Here is a 21,706-nt window from a genome sequence, read left to right as displayed (position 1 = left end):
CAGTCTTGAAGGAGTTCCCACATATGCCGAACACTTGTTGGCTGCTTTTCCTTCACTCTGCGGTCCAACTCATCCCAAACCATCTCAATTGGGTTGAGGTCGGGGGATTGTGGATGCCATGTCATCTGATGCAGCACTCCATCAGTCTCCTTCTTCGTCAAATAGCCCTTACACAGCCTGGAGGTGTGTTGGGTCATTGTTCTGTTGAAAAACAAATGATTGTTCCACTAAGCGCAAACCAGATGGGATGGTGTATCACTGCAGAATGCTGTGGTAGCCATGCTGGTTAAGTGTGCCTTGAATTATAAATAAATCACTGACAGTGTCACCAGCAAAGCACCCCCACACCATCTCCTCCATGCTTCACGGTGGGAACCACACATGCAGAGATCATCCTTTCACCTCTTAAAATATGTAAAACTGCCTAGGTAAAGAATTGTGAAATTTTTCTCACTAAGACACGGCGGTTGGAACCAAAAATCTCAAATTTGGACTCATCAGACCAAAGGACAGATTTCCACCTTTCTAATGTCCATTGCTCATGTTTCTTGGCCCAAGCAAGTCTCTTCTTATTATTGGTGTCCTTTAGTAGTGGTTTCTGTGTAGCAATTTGACCACGAAGGCCTGATTCACACAGTCTCCTCTGAACAGTTGATGTTTAGATGTGTCTGTTACTTGAACTCTGTGAAGCATTTATTTGTGCTGCAATTTCTGAGGCTGGTAACTCTAATGAACTTATCGTCTGCAGCAGAGGTAACTCTGGGTCTTCCTTTCCTGTGGTGGTGCTCATGAAAGCCAGTTTCATTATAGCGCTTGATGGTTTGTACGACTGCCCTTAATGTAACTTTCAAAGTTCTTGAAATGTTCCGGATTGACTGACCTTCAGGACTTAAAGTAATGATGGACTGTTGTTTCTCTTTGCTTATTTGAGCTGTTGTTGCAATAATATGGACTTGGTCTTTCACCAAATAGGGCTATCTTCTGTATACCACCCCTACCTTGTTACAACACAACTGATTGTATCAAATGCATTAAGGAAAGATATTACACAAATTACCTTTTAACAAGGCACACCTGTTAATTGAAATGCATTCGAGTGACTACCGTAATTGTACAACCTTCTAAATGGCATTACTTTGGCAGTTAGTGGAAGAGCAGTTCAATGCTCCAGCTGATCTTACAATGGAAACCTGATCTTGCAGCGAAATATCTGGTCGATCTTTTCTTTTTCACAAATGTTATAGTGTAGGCTATATAATTTGCCTCCCCTAAGTCATTGACAGTATTATGTATATTCAACTTATAGTGCACTATAAATGGGATAGGGTGCCATTTGGGACACACCCAAGATATTTGCTGGGCAATAGGTCCCTTCCCCTGCAGTGGTTCAATATTAGGAAGTCAGCGCTGGAGTAGTTGTATTGATTGTATTGGCCAACACATCTACTCTGCACTAATGGCCCTCTCCCAGCCTCTCTCTGACAGATCTGCTTTCCCTGACGACCGCTGGTGTTGCGTCTCAAGAGGGCCAGACTCCAGTCCATCACAAACTGATACACAGACACATAGAGTCAGCAGCACTAGTCAGATGCCCTGTCTCTGTCACAACTCACATAGACGCAGGCAGGCAGGCACGCACGCACACACACACAAATATTATGCATATAGTTCGGGTGCAGTCATTCACACTGATATGAGCTAAACATTCTGTAATCAAATCAAATTGAATGTTATTGGTCACATACACATGTTTAGCAGATGTTATTGCGGGTGTAGCGAAATGCTTGTGTTTCTAGCTCCAACAGTGCTGTAATATCTAACAATTTCACAACAATACACACAAATCTAAAGTAAAGGAATGGAATTAAGAATATATAAATATTTGAATGAGCAATGTCGGAGCAGCATGAGAGTAGAATACAGTATATACATATGAGATGAGTAATGCAAAATATGTAAACATTATTAAATTGACTAGTGTTCCATTATTAAAGTGGGCAGTGATTTCAAGTCTAAGTATATAGGGCAGCAGCCTCTAAGGTGCTAGTGATGGCCATTTAACAGTCTGATGGCCTTAAATTGAAGCTGTTTTTTAGTCTCGCGGTCCCGGCTTTGATGCACTTGTACTGACCTCGCCTTCTGGATGATAGCGGGGTGAACAGCCAGTGGCTCGGGTGGTTGTTTTCCTTGATGATCTTTTTGGCCTTCCTGTGACATTGGATGCTGTAGGTGTCCTGGAGGGCAGGTAGTTTGCCCCCGGTGATGCGTTGGGCAGACCGTACCACCCTCTGGTGAGCCCTGCGGTTGCGGGCGGTGCAATTGCCATACCAGGCGGTGATACAGCACGACAGGATGCTCGCAATTGTGCATCTGTAAAAGTTTGTGCGGGTTTTAGGTGCCAAAACAAATTTCTTCAGCCTCCTGATGTTGAAGAGGCACTGTTGCGTCGATGTAGATAGGGGGGTGCTCCTTCTGCTGTTTCCTGAAGTCCACGATCGGCTCCTTTGTTTTGTTGACGTTGAGTGTGAGGTTATTTTCCTGGCAGCACACTCCCAGGGCCATCACCTCCTCCCTGTAGGCTGTCTCATCATTGTTGGTTATCAGGCCTAATGCTGCGTGTCAGTGTCACACAATGCAAGGCCCAAGTGCATACCATTTTCATCTCTGAACAAAATCTGATTTCAACAACCTGTTAAGTGAATCTGCATTAGTAGGAATATGCCTACTAGTAATTGTACACCCTTCTAGTGGCATTACTTTGACAATTAGTGGAAGAGCAGTTTAATGCTCCAGTTGATCTTACTATGGAAACCAGATCTTGCAAAGGAATTTCTGGTCACCCCTCCTGTGAGGACCCAGTAACAACATTGTCCAATCTGATATTTAGGCACCCTATCCTGTTGATATTACTAGGCTACTTGTCATAGACAAGTTTCCTACCTGTCCTTTTTCATAAATGTTATATTGTAGGCTATATTATTTTGTATATTCAACTTCCACAATATAGGCTAGTGAGCTAGCTAAAGTATCAGTGGAACTAGTTACATTGCAACTAGGGTAAACGAGGTCATGGATTCACAAGAATGGAATGCCAAGAAAGGGTATTGATTATTTCAAAGAAAGTGTAACTATCAGTTTTGAAGTTGTGTTGTTGTGGGTCAGAGCAGTGCTGTGATTTCACTGTCCCATGTCATTTGTATTTAATTAGATTGAACTAACCAAAACATTAACAGTTGTAATACCCAAATTATTATACTTCTAAACACCATCCCGGCCGTGGTATCATTATGCAGCGGGTTACTCGGAAATAAAATAGAACGACTACCTACTTGTGTTATTGCAGCAAAACAAGGACATTCTTTATTGATCATTCTCAAAGAATACATGTCATCAAGCTCACCCTCCAAAAACACCATAAAACAATGTATATATTGTGTTGTTTATTATGAATTCAGTGTAGCATCTGTTATCGGGCGATGAAGGATTCACTACACTAGCTCTAATAACATCTCCCGCCCTGACACGTTTCAAGACACCCGCTATCGTCGTTCCAGAGAAAAACTGCGTATCGAAAATTTTAACTCACCTTCCTCCTCTCCCATACGTTCGTCCTTCCAGTTACAACAGAACAGCATCAACCTCATTCACTCTCCGACTCGGAGCTCTATGAGAGCCTGCCTCTGATGAACAGATAACCGGTCTAGTAGTGTTGTGTGTGTATATGGAGCCCGCTGGACGCCCCTTACAGCTTGACACTACTTCGAAAGATATTCTGCGATTCATTCGAAGAAGAGAGGATGGGCGAATTAAAACATTCAGGGAGGAGAGAGGAAGCTATGGGTTGGCCAACCGACAACAATCCCTGGAATTTTTGTCTGCGCAGCAAAAGCACAAGCAACTGAGGGCAGAGAGAGGAAGGGATGCGCAGTGCACCCATCACAGAAATAGGAGCTGTATCATCTAGTCTATGAGAGCAGGCTGGAATAGGCTAGTTGCATTAAAAGACTAGCCTACCTTCTGCCATTTTAAAGTTCTTGACATTTGAGCCATTGATTCATTTTGATATGTTGGTGCAGTGTTGGTGCAGTGTTGGTGCATATGGAAAAACGCTGATGCCTGGGCACAAATGTGTATTCATTAAAACAATTTTATTTCGTTTTTTTACTGAAGCAAATAAAAGGCCGGTATTGCTGGGCACAAGTCAAATGTGCGATGAAAATTAAAAAGTGCAAAACCCCATAATTCCTTATTTTTTCTCTGTTTAAATCAGATGAACACTATCCCACGGCACAGGGCAGCGGCCCCTGACAGGAGCGGCTCACACAGTTCATAAAAAGCACCACGGAGTAGGCTACAAGAACTGAAGCAAGTGAGAGTCATGTTAACCTAGGGCTATTACTACAACATACAGTTAGTTGCCTTATTCTAGATTACATAAATCTGGAGATAGTCTACTTTTCTGACCAGAAACATTTGAAACTTGAATAATGAGAGACAATTTGCATAAATTAAACTATAACTGCATGTGAAACTAGAATGATTCCAGATATGCATAACATTCTAGGCACTTAATCTTGGACACCAGAAAAATTATACATAATTAAGAAAACAAAATGTTCATGTCATACATGTCATACATGCCAGAGCAGTATCGAAAGGATTTCAGTTTTACTTTTACATTTTTGTAAAACCCGCATTTCTAAAAACTAAAAACATACAAATCATTTAAGAAACAAAACACACCGCATTTCAAAGGATTGGTACAAACCGACACAATGTATGATATGAATATCACTAAAGATCACCTAAAAATCTTTTGAACACCTTTGGATTGATTGTCATCAGCTTTCCCACATTCAGAGCAAAACCTGCTCTTCATACTTCACAAGTTTGGCGGAAATCAAAGCAAGAAGGCTGAAGATAGGCTACTTAAACCATGGCACTTAAAATAGTTACTGATGGCAGATGGACTGTGAAACCTGTGCCCACACACACCCGCTATGATACTGCTATTTCACCCAGGGCTATAAATAGCAGCAGAGATGATAGAAAGCCAGAGGAGGCAGTTCTGATACATGGCCAAAGTTTATCAGCACTTTACCAACCATACCTCTTGAAGCTCAACCCTTAGTTTGACGTGTCAGTATGTGAAGATCTCCAACTTTGGTACACACAGACACTAAGCACATGGGGATACTGCAGTAGAGGGATGTACAGTTACTGAACTGGTGCTTCTATAGCTGGAGAATCTTTCACATTCTCCTATCTACCCAAACACGCACACATCTATGGCAACGCGTGCAAGCGCACACGTACACACAGCCACATAGGCACACATCCACGCAAACACGCCCACACACATGCATGCACACACAACTACTGAGTATAGCTACTAAAAGGGGAGCATCGCAGGCATGTCAGTAAGAGATGATGAACCCCATGATCACTGTAACGATAAAGGCACAATCAATAACACTAAGTCACATCAAATGTGTGCAAAAGTCTGGGTCGGTGGGTTTGTATAAAAAATATCAAATAAAGTACAACATATCTTTACATACTGTAATGGGGGATTTTGTGCATATAAAATGTACATTCTAGATAATGCAGTAGCACCATTGTTTCTTGAAATTCAACTTCTTCTCAAGAACATCCTCTACTTCCGCCTTCCACAGTATTTGCTTTGGCATCCAGCAGCAACTCCTCCTGTTCAGAAACCACATTGGAAGAGAGGATATTTTAAATGCATGCATTTGAAAGACGATTTGGATTCATGCATTTCTACTTGGTTCGGAACCAGATTTATGAATTGTTTTGGTCACATGCCAGAGGATGTGTGTGTGTTTTATCGTACCTGGTCTGTAGCCTCCTCCTCCTGCTCCACCAAGGAAGCTCTGGAGTGGGCCATACTTGGCTGCTTTGGCTGAGAAAAAAGTTAGTGACCACAAAAACACCTGTGATTAACTTTTTTTTTTTTACAGTGTTGGCAAGTAATATCCTGAGCAACTCTAATGTGTTTTTCTAACCACACTGCACAGATGGGTAAACTTTATGGACATCTGTTGCTTGACCACTGCAGCCAAGAGCCCCAGCAAGCCTGGTGAGTCAGTTAGCATACGCTAACAGGTTGGCTGTCCACATATGCTAGATACAGAGGGGCTATTGATATTCACTTGTGTTGCGACTGCAACAGATGCTGCAAATCAATAGTGTTAATGAATCATGCTCAGCTATTACAAATGTATTGATTTGAACTGCAGGTATCCTACAGTAGGTTGCAGGCTGTACTCAGAGGTGTGAGCGGTATGTGTGTAATATAATGTGAATACTACTTTATCTACGCACCATAAAGGGGCCTACATTGATAACAAGTAATCATTTGTGATACTGTATTAGCACAGATAATTGGCAATAGCACATGATTTGGCATAATGTAGATTAGACATTTAGACCATTCTTGTGATAAGTGTAAATATGTGAGAGTTTTAAATAGTTATATAAAAACCCATGTGAGTGTAAGTCTTATGACTATCTACTAAAAGTAATAAGAGCTAAGATATAGCTGAAAAAGTGGATTCCAATTAGTCAAGAACACATGCTGGGTAATTTCTCCCCTGGCAGTGCCAGTATACAGTTGTATGCTCCGAGCAAACATATGCGCTGACAGAGAAGGCTGGTGGGAGGAGCTATAGGAGGATGGGCTCATTGCAAATACTGGAATGGAATAAATGGAATGGTATCAAACACTCCGTTCCATATATATTCCATTCCAGCCATTACAATGAGCCCATCTTCCTATAGCTCTTCCCACCAGCCTCCTCTGACGCAGCACTACAGAAACAGACTGACAGTGACTGTTGTGAATTTATTTTAGGTTAATATCCCAAAGACTTCCACGCAATATCAGCACAGCACTACTGGAGTAGCACATCAAATCATCTAAATCCTGACCTGTCATAGGTTTTATTAAACTAGCTGAGAAAAACCTGCCTTGCTTTTTGAAACATAATCCCACCGTCAGTAATCTTCCCCGTGCTCAGGAAAATTCAGATTATCAGACTCCACTAGACACTGGTTGGTACACCATCTGCACTGACAAGAACTCACTGTTCTATCACACCCCCCATCCTCTCATTCTAATCTCATCCAAATAATCTTACATGATGTCATCCTCCGCTAAGAACTGACTGATTATAATAAAATAGGAAATGTACCAGGTGTAAGAGAAAATCTGATTATTTCAAGCAAATCTTTCCCCCTTCACTGGCTGTGTTGTGTAAGGTTTGGCTGAGTAGGACAACAGTTACTTTTCAAGAGGCGAAAGAAGGAAGACACCAGTACCTTGTTGAGGAGTCAGTGGTGCCGTCTGGCCTGCTCCGTATGCTCCTAGTAAACAGACAACGTTTACATTTAAGAAAAAGGATTTGGAGTTTGGAAGGAATGAAATGATTTTTGCTATGGGTGTTTCATGTTTAAAACAGCACAATGTAGTAGAATCTTGAAGAACTTTGATCAGAGAGTTTTTAGATAGAGAGTGAGAGCGCTGAAGACACTTTCTTCATTGTGCATTGGAACACACAAAGCAACCAAAACACACTTGGTCAGATAGATAACCAATGGAAAGTGCCCGTGTTTTGGTGCGTCATGAACTAGAATGATCAGTATGGGTGATTTCTCAGGACTTTCTCAGTCAAAACAGGTATAGTTATAAGCACACTTTCAATCTGATTAGGAAACAGCAGACATCACATAATCACAAGGGGATTTCCCCCATGTAATGATGACGTGCTTTGAAATTTATGTGAGACAAAATGTAGAGACTTTTCAAGAAAGTACGATTATGGTTGAGCATTATCTGATAGAGTAACAACCACATGCTTTTACTAATACTGCAATAGCAAAATATAATGTTTTGGTCTCATTACTGTCTTTGTAAACAAATAGTAAAAAATGTATAGATATATAGTAAACAAGCACACTGCAAGGGTAACGCGTTCACTGATGCCAAAAATAACATTCATCATCTGTATCTGTTTTGTCAGTAAACAGTCTGCATTTCAGACTAGACAGGAATATGCAGCAGAGCTCATTAAGTCATCCAAAAACCAATTAATTATTCCCAAGGGTGGTCACACCATTGAGACATCCTGAATTAAATTATTATTTTTAATCATGTCAAATGTAATAAATTGGAAATGAACGGTATTTATATGTTAAAAGAAAAAAGCTACCAATAGAGATTTGGTTCATTTCAAAGGGGAACTCATAGTGAATGATTGGGGCATGCTTACAGAGGGGAACTCATAGTGAATGATTGGGGCATGCTTACAGAGGGGAACTCATAGTGAATGCCTTGCGTCCACTATCTTCACTGGATTGTAAAGATGAACAAAAATGAACAAATACAATAAATCCAACACATCTATCAAATTTGGTTCAAACCACAAGCTCTTTTTGTTGTACTTTTATCTTTATAGTCCCTGGGTCACAACATCCCATTCTCTATAAAAAGCTATAACAGCTAAAAGCTGTTTTTCCCCTTTTCCCTTTGTCTCTCTAGATGATAAATGGCTCTGTGCTGTTGTCTCTGTGGTAGTTGCCACTGATAAATGGCACAGTCAGTGTTCACGGTGGTCCTTGGGGTTCACAATACAAAACATGCTCCTGAGAGGAAATGACCTTTATGGAAAAGTACCATCATCCAACCCCCCCCCCCCCCCCCCCCACACACACACACGCTATACATTAGAGATACTGTAACAACAACAACCCCATGTTTATGTACACATACTGTACACACAGTGCATCTGATTAACACATAGAGCGGTTATACACGTTACCCGGGTAGGCTTGCTGTGGGTAGCCGCCACCTTGCTGTGGGTAGCCCCGTTGTTGTGGGTAGCCACCTCCGTAACCTGGGACCGCACCAGCTCCTGCAAGGGTAACACAGCAAAAATGAACAAACAACAACACACAACAACACTACATATACTGTATACATTGCATATACTAGTCTACGTTTAGACAGGGTTACATACCCTACTGCAGCTTTGGTCTCAGACTTAACTTAAGCATGGCTTTTTCCTCAACAATCAATGGCCAAGCCCAGAACACAACCAGTCAAATTACAACATGCAGTATGAACTGAGAGATAGTATCAGATCATATGCATTGTGCATGCAAATTTACCAGGCCAGTGTGTTTATTCAAACTATTTAGCTACAGTATCCATCAAAAGCCTAATGGTGCTGAATTCTCCTTGGGTAACAACATTTGCATACAGTATTAGCAAAGTTGTACAATTTGTGATAGCATGTGAAACAGGCAATATGTTGTACTGTGGGGTGCTCTGCTCTCTGTGTCAGGGAATATTTGACCAATGGTTGGTGGATAATAGCCTGCAGGCATTGACTAGTCAGTATCCGTGGGGCCTGAGGCAGAGAGCAGTCTCTCGACTGCTGGACCAGCGTGATAACACTCATCCCAAACAGCGAGGGAGAGGAGGAGAGGAGGGGATGCTGAAAGTTCCACAACCTTGGTGATACACTTCCAAGTATAATCCTGAACATAGTCAAAACCCTGCCAATGTGTTAACATAATCCTAACCATATGAAGACATGATATGTGCCATGCTAGTCTTGCGATGCCTGACTTGTCAGAGAAGTCTTTTCATCACAGTGTTTTAACAGTGAGTCTTAGTGAGGTGACACTATCCTGCTACCTATGTGTGTGCATTTTTACCAGTTTCTGAACATGAGGATGAAACCTCACAGTTAACTACAGTAAACTACAATAAACTACAGAAACTACAGTAAACTACAGAAAGTACAGCAGGACAGTCAGTCTCACCTGGATTATAACCAGCACCACCAGCACCCAGGTTACCATAACCTATTGAACAGGAGAGAGTGGAGCATTACTGAAGAGTTGAGATATAGTTGAACGATTTTCAAATACTACTTGAACCCAGGCCTGCTGTTGAATATGGCTACGCTGTAGGCAGGAACATCTTGTATACAATGATGGAATCCTACTTCCCCTGGCAGAGCTCACGCAGTACCGTTATGGGCAGAATAGAACGACTCTCCAGAGGTCTGTGCTGCTATCTCTAAACCGTCACACTTTGATGTTGCAAAAACCGTTACAAACTAACTCTGCCTCTGACGGTAATCAGTCTCCACTGGGAGTCTCCATTGGGAGTATCCACTTGTTTCTTCTATGTCTTGCCCTACAGTACTGTACCCTGGGAGATTCAGTGTCTGGCGTTGATATGACTCAATGATCAACATTTCTTACTACTTTTACGATAACTCTACTCCAAAATAAAGATAACATCACTATGTTATGTTGTTCATATGTGGTAGATTGGAAAAGTAAGTGTAAAACGTGTAAGAGTATTAGTACAAAGCTGGGCTTTATGTGTCAGGGTTTTTACCTGGGGGTTTGGGTGCTTTTTGACCTGCTCCTGCCCCTGCTCCCAGACCAACACCAGCAGGATACCTCGCACCTGAAACATGAGACTGGATTAGTTCTCCAATAGCCTCATGCCAGGCCTCTAGTGGGTGAGACTAGTCCTCCACTAAGAACATGGTTGAAATTTCACACACTAGGTACAATTGAAGTCGGAAGTTTACATACACTTAGGTTGGAGTCATTGAAACTCGTTTTTCAACCACTCCACAAATGTCTTGTTAACAAACTATAGTTTTGGCAAGTCGGTTAGGACATCGACTTTGTGCATGACACAAGTAATTTTTCCAACAATTGTTTACAGACAGATTATTTCACTGTATCACAATTCCAGTGGGTCAGAAGTTTACATACACTAAGTTGACTGTGCCTTTAAACAGCTTGGAAAATTCCAGAAAATGATGTCATGGCTTTAGAAGCTTCTGATAGGCTAATTGGCATAATTTGAGTCAATTGGAGGTGTACCTGTGGATGTATTTCAAGGGCTACACTCAAACTCAGTGCCTCTTTGCTTGACATTATGGGGAAATCAAAAGAAATCAGCCAAGACATCAAAGAAAAATTGTAGACCACAAGTCTGGTTCATCCTTGGGAGCAATTTCCAAACGCCTGAAGGTACCACGTTCATCTGTACAAACAATAGTATGCAAGTATAAACACCATGGTACCACGAAGCCGTCATACCGCTCAGGAAGGAGACGCGTTCTATCTCCTAGAGATGAACGAACTTTGGTGCGAAAAGTGCAAATCAATCCCAAAACAACAGCAAAGGACCTTGTGAAGATGCTGGAGGAAACAGGTACAAAAGTATCTATATCCACAGTAAAATAAGTCCTATATCGACATAACCTGAAAGGCTGCTCAGCAAGGAAGAAGCCACTGCTCCAAAACCACCATAAAAAAGCCAGACTATGGTTTGCAACTGCACACGGGGACAAATATTGTACTTTTTGGAGAAATGTCCTCTGGTCTGATGAAACACAAATAGAACTGTTTGGCCATAATGACCATCGTTATGTTTGGAGGAAAAAGGCTTGCAAGCTGAAGGCTTGCAAGCTGAAGAACACCATCCCAACCGTGAAGCACGGGGGTGGCAGCATCATGTTGTGGGGGTGCTTTGCTGCAGGAGGGACTGATGCACTTCACAAAATAGATGGCGTCATGAGGATGGAAAATTATGTGGATATATTGAAGCAACATCTCAAGACATCAGTCAGGAAGTTAAAGCTTGGTCCAAAATGGGTCTTCCAAATGGACAATGACCCCAAGCATACTTCCAAAGTTGTGGCAAAATGGCTTAAGGACAACAAAGTCAAGGTATTGCAGTGGCCATCACAAAGCCCTGACCTCAATCCTATAGAAAATTTGTGGGCAGAACTGAAAAAGCATGCGCAAGCAAGGAGGCCTACAAACCTGACTCAGTTAACACCAGCTCTGTCAGGAGGAATGGGCCAAAATACACCCAACTTATTGTGGGAAGCTTGTGGAAAGCTACCCAAAACTTTGACCCAAGTTAAACAATTTAAAGGCAATGCTACCAAATACTAATTGAGTGTATGTAAACTTCTGACCCACTGGGAATGTGATGAAAGAAATAAAAACTAAAATAAATCAATCTTTCTATTGTTCTGACATTTCACATTCTTAAAATAAAGTGGTGATACTAACTGACCTAAGACAGGGAATTTTTACTGGTATTAAATGTCAGGAATTGTGAAAAACTGAGTTTAAATGTATTTGGCTAAGGTGTATGTAAACTTCCGACTTCAACTGTAGTTATTAGCTACTAGCTAAGTTATTATCTGTAGCTTTATATGATCAGCAACTGTTGATGACAGTTGAACCTATCTAGCTACACTCGGCAGTTAAGGACAAGCCATTTCCCCGGCTATGGTCAAGCTTTGTGTTGTTTCAAAGCTACAACCGCATAACGTCCCAGAGGTCAATTGTTTGAGGGGAAATGAGAGTTTTAGCGGTTTGGTTTGGAAAGCGTGTTTCTAGCTCAGTGGGCAATGGGGTTTCAGACACACAGTCCCATTGGCATCTCATTCTGTCACAGTCACCGCTCCTATCGCCTCATTGGTCACAGGAAGTGCAAGCCAATGACATTTCCTGGAAAATGGTCACTCTGAGAGGCCAGAGTGAGGTAAAAGGGAATACAATATTGAGCTGGCTTGCTTCTCCTCTCTCATACATACCCTGTCCCTGTCCATAACCACCTTGACCATAACCATACGGGTATCCCCCTGAATCATGATGGAAAGAAAAGCAGTTTTATTCCTGACATGATGACCTCATTGCGTAGGGAACACCAAAGATTTATGTTGCCAGATTTACAGTGCATTTGGAAAGTATTCAGACCCCTTGACTTTTTCCACATTTTGTTACAGTACGTTACAGCCTTATTCTAAAATGCATTAAATCGTTTTCTCCCCTCACCAATCTACACACAATACCCCATAATGACAAAGAAAAAACAGATTTTAGAAATTGTTGCAAATTTATAAAAAATAAAAAACTGAAATATTACATATTCAGACCCTTTAATCAGTACTTTGTTGAAGCTCCTTTGGCAGTGATTAGAGCCTCAAGTCTTTTTGGGTTTGACGCTACAAGCTTGGCACACCTGTATTTGGGGAGTTTCTCCCATTCTTCTCTGCAGATCCTCTCAAGCTTTGTCAGGTTTAATGGGGAGTGTAGCTGCACAGCTATTTTCAGGTCTTTCCAGAGATGTTCGATCGGGTTCAAGTCCGGGCTCTGGCTGGGCCACTCAAAGACATTCAGAGACTTGTCCCGAAGCCACTCCTACGTTGTCTTGGCAGTGTGCTTAGGGTCGTTGATGCTGCCACCACCATGCTTCACCGTAGGGATGGTGCCAGGTTTTCTCCAGAAGTGACGCTTGACATTCAGGCCAAAGTGTTCAATCTTGGTTTCATCATACCAGAGAATCTTGTTTCTCATGGTCTGAGAGTCCTTTAGGTGCTTTTTGGCAAACTCCAAGCGGGCTGTCATGTGCCTTTTACTGAGGAGTGGCTTCGGTCTGGCCACTCTACCATAAACGCTTGATTGGTGGAGTGCTGCAGAGATGGTTGTCCTTCTGGAAGGTTCTCCCATCTCCATAGAGGAACTTTGTAGCTCTCTCAGTGACCATCGGGTTCTTGGTCACCTCCCTTCTCCCCTGATTGCTCAGTTTGGCCGTGCGGCCAGCTCTAGAAGAGTCTTGGTGGTTGCAAACTTTTTCCATTTAAGAATGATGGAGGCCACTGTTTTCTGGGGACCTTCAATGCTGCAGAAATGTTTTGGTAGCCTTCCCCAGATTTGTGCCCCGACACAGTCTTGTCTGAACTCTACGGACAATTCCCTGGACCTCATGGCTTGGTTTTTGCTCTGACATGCACTGTCAACTGTGGGACCTTATATAGACAGGTGTGTGCCTTTCCAAATCATGTCCAATCATTTGAATTTACCACAGATGGACTCCAATCAAGTTGTAGAAACATCTCAAGGATAATCAGTAGAAACAGGATGCACCTGAGCTCAATTTCGAGTCTCATAGCAAAGGGTCTGAATACGTAAATAAGGTATTTCTGTTTTTTGTGTGTGCAAATATTTCTAAAAACCTGTTTTCACGTCATTATGGAGCATTGTGTGTAGATTGATGAGGAAATAAATGTATTTAATACATTGATTTTAAGGCTGTAACATAACAAAATGTGGAAAAAGGGAAGTGGTCTGAATACTTTCTGAATGCACTGTATTTAACACAATGTTATACAGAGTTTCTGAGGTTAGGGAGTATGGAGTTACAATAAGCCATTGAACTTATGGGATGGGGTTTAACTCAACATGTCCCTTTGTACGGCTCTATTATGGGAACATTGTGGATGTTGGCTCAGTTACACAGAAAGCTTGCTTATTTCCTAAGACGCGTACGAAACTGATCCCATACCTGCACCACCACCGGCTCCAGTAAGAGGAATACCTGCTCCTCCAGCCACACCGCCTGCTCCTCCCACAACTACAGGAGAGATACAAAACACAGTGAGTGAGATTATATGCAGTGAGCTCCAAAAGTATTGGGACAGTGACACATTTTTTGTTTTTTTGGCTCTGTACTCCAGCACTTTGGACTTGAAATGATACAATGACAACGAGGTTAAAGTGCAGACTGTCAGCTTTAATTTTAAGGTATTTACATCCATTAAGGTAAACGGTTCAGAAATTACAGCACTTTTTGTACATAGTCCCCCCATTTTCGAGAACCAAAAGTATTGGGACAAATTCACTTATATGTGTATTAAAGTAGTCAAAAGTTTAGTATTTGGTCCCATATTCCTAGAATGCAATTATTACATCAAGCTTGTGACTCTACAAACTGTTGGAAGCATTTGCTGTTTTTTTGGTTGTGTTTCAGATTATTTTGTGCCCAATAGAAATTAAGAGTTTGTAGAGTCACACGCTTTATGTAATCATTGCGTGCTATGAATATGGGACCAAATAGTAAACCTTTGTCTACTTGAATACACATAAGTGAATTTGTCCCAATACTTTGGTCCCCTAAAGTGGGGGGACTATGTACATACACAAAGTGCTGCCATTTCTAAACGGTTCACCCAATTAGGATGAAAATACCCTCAAATTAAAGCTGGCAGTCTGCACTTTGTATCCTTTCAAACCCAAAGTGCTGGAGTACAGAGCCAAAACAACAAAACATTTGTACTTTTGGAGCTCACTGTACTGTACTGTACATCTTGGATCAACACTTCTTATGACACAGTCATGCACTGACACACACCTGGAGGTTTCAGGGGCTTGGCTCCAGGAAGTTGTCCAGCTCCTGCTCCGTATGGAGCTGAGGAAATACAGAGATCATAAACGTAATCCGCACAGCCTATTTTTATTCTCTACTCCACAGTGACTGTAATGCAATATCACCAGGGATACGGAAATGTATTGAGATTAATGGACAAATACCTGAATAAACCAATTACAGTGATGGGGATTTAGTCTGAGTAGAAAGTAACCTAAGGCCACATGGCCTTTGTGAATTAAGTTTGAGACTCCATTACAATGATGCAGATAGAGAAATTGGCTTACTTCCATAGCCTCCTCCATATGGATATCCACCTGCACCTGCACCTGTGGAGCAATATATGCCATTAAAACCCCATGGACATAACATATGGTCAGGTGTGGGGCTGGAAGGGATGCCACTACTGTAGTGTACCATCAAAGCTGTGGGATGGGACACTGATCTGAGATGGAATTATGAATGATGGTGGAGAGGACTATACAGTACTGCTAACTACAGTACCTCCTGTCTATGCTGAATGTCACACGCAAGCTTTATTGTCCTAGCTCTATCAACAATAATCTCTTCAACATGACCTTGTGATTTGATAGTGAAGACCTACAGACAGTGTGAAGCTTTTAAAGTGATGACATAAGAGGTATACTGTGAGGTCAGCCTAGAGGTCAGAGTTCACAATCTAGTACATCTGGTACAGTTCAAACTAGTGTTTGTTGTTTTCTTTCTTTGCCTATAATACTAGTTTTAAGAGGATGTGGTGGAGTGGCCACCTATCCTCTCCTCCTCTCCCCTCCTCTCATCTCCTCCTCTCCTGTCTCATACATACCCTGTCCATGACCATACGGGAGTCGTCCTGCTGAATCATGATGGAAAGAAAAGCAGCTTTATTCCTGACAAGGGAGCACCAGCGAGTGGCTCTGTCAGGTCATGTAGCTAGCATACTAATTCCAATAAAGTTAGCTGCCCCCTGCTTATATAATTAACTTTAATATGCTTTCAACATGTCAAAATATTACACAGTTTATCCCTGGCCTGGCCATACAATCCTAATTTTGATCAGACCTTTGATGCATTCATTTACAGAGAAGAGGCTGATACTGCTGTCCATTGCATATGAATCAGTCCTATGATTAATTAATGTGAATAAATACTATTATTGATTAATGTAAAGAATGAGTCATGTTCCATCATTAAATCAGCATATCATTATATATCATAATGTATGATTAAATCAGCATATCACTCATAATGTGTGTAGTGGATTGATTAATTCTGCCTGTATAAAATACTGAATGGTGTAAGGATCTGTATTATTTCCTGCAATATATGGATCAAGCCAAGGTCACATCTCAGTGAAGTCATACAGTAGTTTGAAATAAAAACAGAGATGTGTGTGTGTTTGTGTGTGTGTGTGTGTTTAAGCAGTGTGTGTGTCTGCTGCTAGTGCAGTGATAAGGTTATGGTTTGCTCTTCTCCTCTCTCATACATACCCTGTCCATAACCACCATACGGGTATCCCCCTGAATCATGACGACAAAGAAAAGCAGCTTATTTCCTGACATGATGACCTCATCACCAGGGGACGCCAATGAATGGCTCAGTCAAAGAATGTTAGTTAAGACAATAAATCAGAACATCCTAATGCAGATTCAGTCATGCAAGGCCTTTCAGGTTTAAGACTTCAGACATTCATTTTGCGCTCTCATCTAGTTTAAGATTTGTTGGCAGATGGGCCTTCATTTTATGTTGTAATCCAAATATGTATTTAAATGCTCAATAGAAATGGTTCACAAAAATATATACATGTAGGCCTGAATTGTTTTCTTTTTGCCTCTAGTGAAGGAGATACAGCTGAGACAGAGATAACATATTCAACACATTCACAGGAGTTCAGGCAGTTAAATTACTTTCAGATTGATGGTGCAGAACTGTCTCTGTCATCATGATGCAAATAGGTTCGCCCTAAAGCTTTACCTCATAAGGCATGGGTTTCAAAAAATGCACATAACAAACATACGGATGACTGCATCCACATGTCTAGATTCGGTCTATTCTTTAATATTACACGTCCCAACAGCACCTTATACGGCCTATTACATCACTGGTGCCAAGCGTCCTGCCATCTAGGACCTCTATATCATGCGGTGTCAGAGGAAGGCCCAAATAATTGCCAAAGACTCCAGCCACCCTAGTCATAGATTGTTCTCTCTGCTACAGCACGGCAAGCGGTACCGGAGCGCCAAGTCTAGGTCCAAAAGGCTTCTTAACAGCTTCTACCCCCAAGCCATAAGACTCCTGAACAGCTAATCAAATGGCTACCCGGACTATTTGCATTGTCCCCACCCCCATTTTTACGCTGCTGCTACTCTCTGTTTATTATCCATGTATAGTCACTTTACCTCTACCTACATGTACATTTACCTCAATTACCTTGACTAACCGGTGTATATAGACTCGCTACTGTTATTTTATTGTTGCTCCTTAATTATTTGTTATTTTTCTATTTCTCTTATTTATTTATTTTTTAAATGAATTTTTAATTTGATTTTTTACTTCAGTTTATTTTAGTAAATACTTTCTTAACACTTCCTGTATTTTTCTTAAAACTGCATTTTTGGTTAAGGGCTTGTAAGTAAACATGTCACTGTAAGGTTGTATACACCTGTGGTATTCGGCGCATGTGACAAATAACATTTGATTTGATTTGATTTATAAAGGCCCAAGACTACTAGCAAATATAACTGCACCTTTTACTATCATATACTGTTGACTTGTACTTATCTCTGTATATATTTAATCAATATGACTGTCTTGCAATGGCTAACACATTTTAGGTATGTCAACAAAAATTGTGGCCTGGGTCAGCATTATTTATATATGATATATTACCATGGAATAATTGGATGTTTTGGTGCATTAGACCAGAGAAAAGGGCTGATGCTGCTGTTCATTGTGTGTAAACAACTCCTGCTACTGACTTACTGTACGTAAAGAAGGTAATAACATCCTTATCTGACCAATAACTAAGCATATTATTCCGAATCGTGTGTATGAGGGTTGGTACATCACTACTACATGAATGTGCATAGGGGTTAATACATCTTATATAGGCATGTAAAAGTGTTCAATCACATTATTGGATGGGTTATGGATCTGAGTTGATGGTATCAATTTGAAGTTGTAAACAACCAGTGCTGTAATACTACTGCAATAATATAGTGTTAGTAGGGTTTCAGAATGCTTACCCGCACCAGGGGGTTTAGGAGCTTTGCCACCTGCTCCGACACCCACACCTGTAAATAATATAAAGCCTAGCGGTTAGAGCTTTGGGACAGAAACCGAAAGGTCGCTAGTTTGAATCCCCGAGACGACAATGTAAAACATCTGCCGATGTGCCCTTGAGCAAGACACTTAACCCTAATTGCTCCAGTGTCGCCGTTGATAATGGCTGACCATGGCATTGACCCCACTCTCCAATTTCCAATTCACACATGCCTATAATTCACACATGCCTAAATGTGAAATAGGACAAATATAAACACCCATCAAATTATTATTATTATTGTAATTTCAGTTTGCAACTGGAAACAAACTACGTAACAGCATTGCCTGCAGGAGTTTGTCGCCACCATGTGGCCAAACAATGTCACATACTCTGCTCCTTATAGTCTCCACTATTGAGACACCTAACCTCCAGGCTGCTGTACTCCAGTAGCAACTACATGAGAAGTATTTGAAAGAAAAACAATACTATTTGAACCCAGGTCTGCTATGGTGGACACAACACTCACCAGGCTGAGCTGGGCCTGTACCAGCTGGAAACAAAGTGAAAAGTCTTTAACACACAGTTACAGAGGCATATCCGTTCTAAGTAATGATAAATCAAAACCCCTACTAATGTTTGACTGTACAGTAAATTCAAAAATAATCACAGGTCATGAACAATGAAGGTGAGCTGACAGTAAAGCCATCTAATATTACTCTTCAAAGATAAGATAAGAAGAAAATATAAGAAAGTACAGAAAGTATGATAGGTACAAGTAGGACACCATTTTTATGCAGAAGGAATTTTATGTTGTCAGGAGAATCTATTTCAATTACTTACCACTAGGTTGAAGCACCCCAGCACCAACTGTGAAGGCAATCAGGTAAATTATTACCAGTTAGGTCATAATTATGACAGTTATAAAAGTTATTCCAAAATAGAATAACTTACCACTCAAAAAACTCAAATAAAATGTTCAGTGATTCTAATGACATATATTGCAAAACTATAGAATATAAAGTATAATTGATGTTGGCTTCATAAAAAAATACAACAACTGTTCTGCAGTGGTAATGGTCTAATACATACCTCCTGGTAATCCTGTGGCACCTGCAGCAAACCAACAGAAAGTTCATCAATGACGTGGTATACTAATACTATACATTTCCATGGAAATTAACAATAAAGTACTGTATCAAAGTCCGAGATGCAACCAGACAGAGAGAAAATCAAACAAAATGAAATACCGTAAAGTTACACAAATGTTAGTTTCTCTACTGTGAAGAACAAATCTAAAGCAGGGGCTCCAAAAAATATGTGCTGAAAGAATGACACAGTATTATGTACTTTTGTGTCCATTTTTCTCATATATATTTTTTCGAACAATGTGGTATTTAGAATAGAGTACTGTAAGTAAACATCAGGTAATAGCAAGGATATGATCCCCTGCTGTAGAAGATAGAGGGAGATAGGACTTTAACTACCAAGGAGAAAGGGTGAGTGCATACAATACGTATCTACAGGGATATCAGGCACAATCTTCATCGGAGCAATCTTTATTGTGGAGGAAAAGCTTGTCACAATACAGTCTCATACCAGTAACATTAACAGTAACCAGTAACATTAAAGTATAAGTTAATCAAGTATTGACAAGTGTCAGATTAATTTTATTTGTTAAAAAGCAAGGGAGGGAGGAGAGAGCAGAAATGGGAGACATTTCAAGCGCAGCGAGCTGCAAAGTTAGTTGGGGGACAGAGAGACGGAGCGTTTTAAGAGGACAAACTACGTCTAGAAAATACATTGGCAACACATTATTTTGTCAACACCCACATGAGCATTACTTTACATTCCTCTACATTTTTGTAGTTTTAGCAGGAGGCCAAAACACTACAATGTTTTCACAAAGGAATCTAACAGAATCAACCGCTAACAACTGTCATATGGATTGAATGTTTATCAAAAACCAATAAGTAATCGCATCAAATGTTATGAAATGCTTATGTAAGGAATTGTAAAGAACACATGTGTATACTACACTCTTCAAATGAAGTGTAACTATGTCCTTAGTCAGAAATGGTTTGATCATGCAAACACAGACAGCAGCAAGTCTTACTGGGCTCTGGCTCTGGGGCCTCTGTGGCCTGTGTGCCAATAGGTGTGGGATCTGCCAAAAGACAACAGGTTCCAGTTTCATCCATTGCAGTTGAAAAATATATAGGATAGGGGAAACTAGCATAGGGCAGAAACCATTATGGGGATCCTTGGCACTGCCATGGCAGGAGGGGAGGGGATAAGCTCCGGCTCCAGGTGGTGAATTGGATCATACAATGACACTAAAGGGGACAGCACTAGCAGAACAGATATTAAGCTGTCTCTTGTTTGAGGGTTTTGGGAGAAGAGAGGGGGGCAAAGAGGTTTGGGGTTTGGGAAGAGATAAGGCAGGGACTGGCTTGCGCGATACTGACGTTGCTGTTTGATACACCTGCAGTGGAGCGCAGTTAGCCAGACAGCAGTGGTAGTGGTAGAGGAGGGGGGAGTTAGATAGGATGCTAAGCCTGTGTCTGTAGGCCGTTGATGTCCTGATGAGGCCTGCTGGAAAAGTCTGATGGGGCTTTGTCAGGTTATACACAGGTTATACAGTACATCAAACAAAAAGGAAAACTTGCATTATAATCCATCTCTATTATTGAATAAAATATATATATTTATATGGCATCTATGGTACAGTAATTACTGCTTTTTTAACAGCTCTGTAAAATACAGTGTATATTTAAAATACAGTAACTCAGGGGTTCTCAAAAGGGGGTCTGAGGTACTGCAGGGGTCCACGGACAGATTATAATTATATATATTTTTTTACATATATATTTTCTATTCATATTATTAACAACAACAGATTAAACTAATTTTGGCCAAGGGATCCGTGGAATAAGTTTAGAAGGTGTAATACAATACAATAAAATGTAATATTACTAATCCACAATGTATGTTCTTAACCCTGGGCAACATGGGCATGTCAGGCTCACGTGGATATTGGTATCCACAGTACTCTGCCAATTACCAATCTTTTGACATTATACTTTTTGTATTCCCACCAAATTGTTTTAACATAACTGCACTGTAATTTAAGCTTTAAAACGGTAAAGTTTTCTCTCTGCCCA

At 40.9% G+C, this 21,706-nt stretch overlaps 1 protein-coding gene across 1 annotated transcript in view; it reads right to left on the bottom strand.

Annotated features, from left to right (window-relative positions):
- Positions 1-4,129: 4,129 nt before the first annotated feature.
- The window catches only part of LOC120028416 (elastin-like), an 80,058-nt gene continuing 62,481 nt past the window's right edge, over positions 4,130-21,706 (bottom strand). Inside the window, exons 51-67 of the mRNA XM_038973640.1 lie at positions 20,659-20,709; positions 19,635-19,655; positions 19,386-19,412; positions 19,072-19,095; positions 18,526-18,573; positions 16,771-16,800; positions 16,107-16,136; positions 15,568-15,609; positions 15,266-15,322; positions 14,420-14,488; positions 12,669-12,716; positions 10,436-10,507; positions 9,850-9,891; positions 8,841-8,933; positions 7,342-7,386; positions 5,855-5,923; positions 4,130-5,706 (exon numbers count right to left, since the gene is read on the bottom strand). Coding sequence (XP_038829568.1) covers positions 5,657-5,706; positions 5,855-5,923; positions 7,342-7,386; positions 8,841-8,933; positions 9,850-9,891; positions 10,436-10,507; positions 12,669-12,716; positions 14,420-14,488; positions 15,266-15,322; positions 15,568-15,609; positions 16,107-16,136; positions 16,771-16,800; positions 18,526-18,573; positions 19,072-19,095; positions 19,386-19,412; positions 19,635-19,655; positions 20,659-20,709 — 818 coding nt within the window. The 3' untranslated portion in view covers positions 4,130-5,656. The remainder of the gene's footprint in view (positions 5,707-5,854; positions 5,924-7,341; positions 7,387-8,840; positions 8,934-9,849; positions 9,892-10,435; positions 10,508-12,668; positions 12,717-14,419; positions 14,489-15,265; positions 15,323-15,567; positions 15,610-16,106; positions 16,137-16,770; positions 16,801-18,525; positions 18,574-19,071; positions 19,096-19,385; positions 19,413-19,634; positions 19,656-20,658; positions 20,710-21,706) is intronic.

The sequence above is a fragment of the Salvelinus namaycush genome, chromosome 34 (assembly GCF_016432855.1).
Source record: "Salvelinus namaycush isolate Seneca chromosome 34, SaNama_1.0, whole genome shotgun sequence".
NCBI classification, from domain to species: Eukaryota; Metazoa; Chordata; class Actinopteri; order Salmoniformes; family Salmonidae; genus Salvelinus; species Salvelinus namaycush.
The sequence above is the reverse complement of the archived record's forward strand: the minus strand, read 5'-3'. Positions and strand labels throughout refer to the sequence as shown.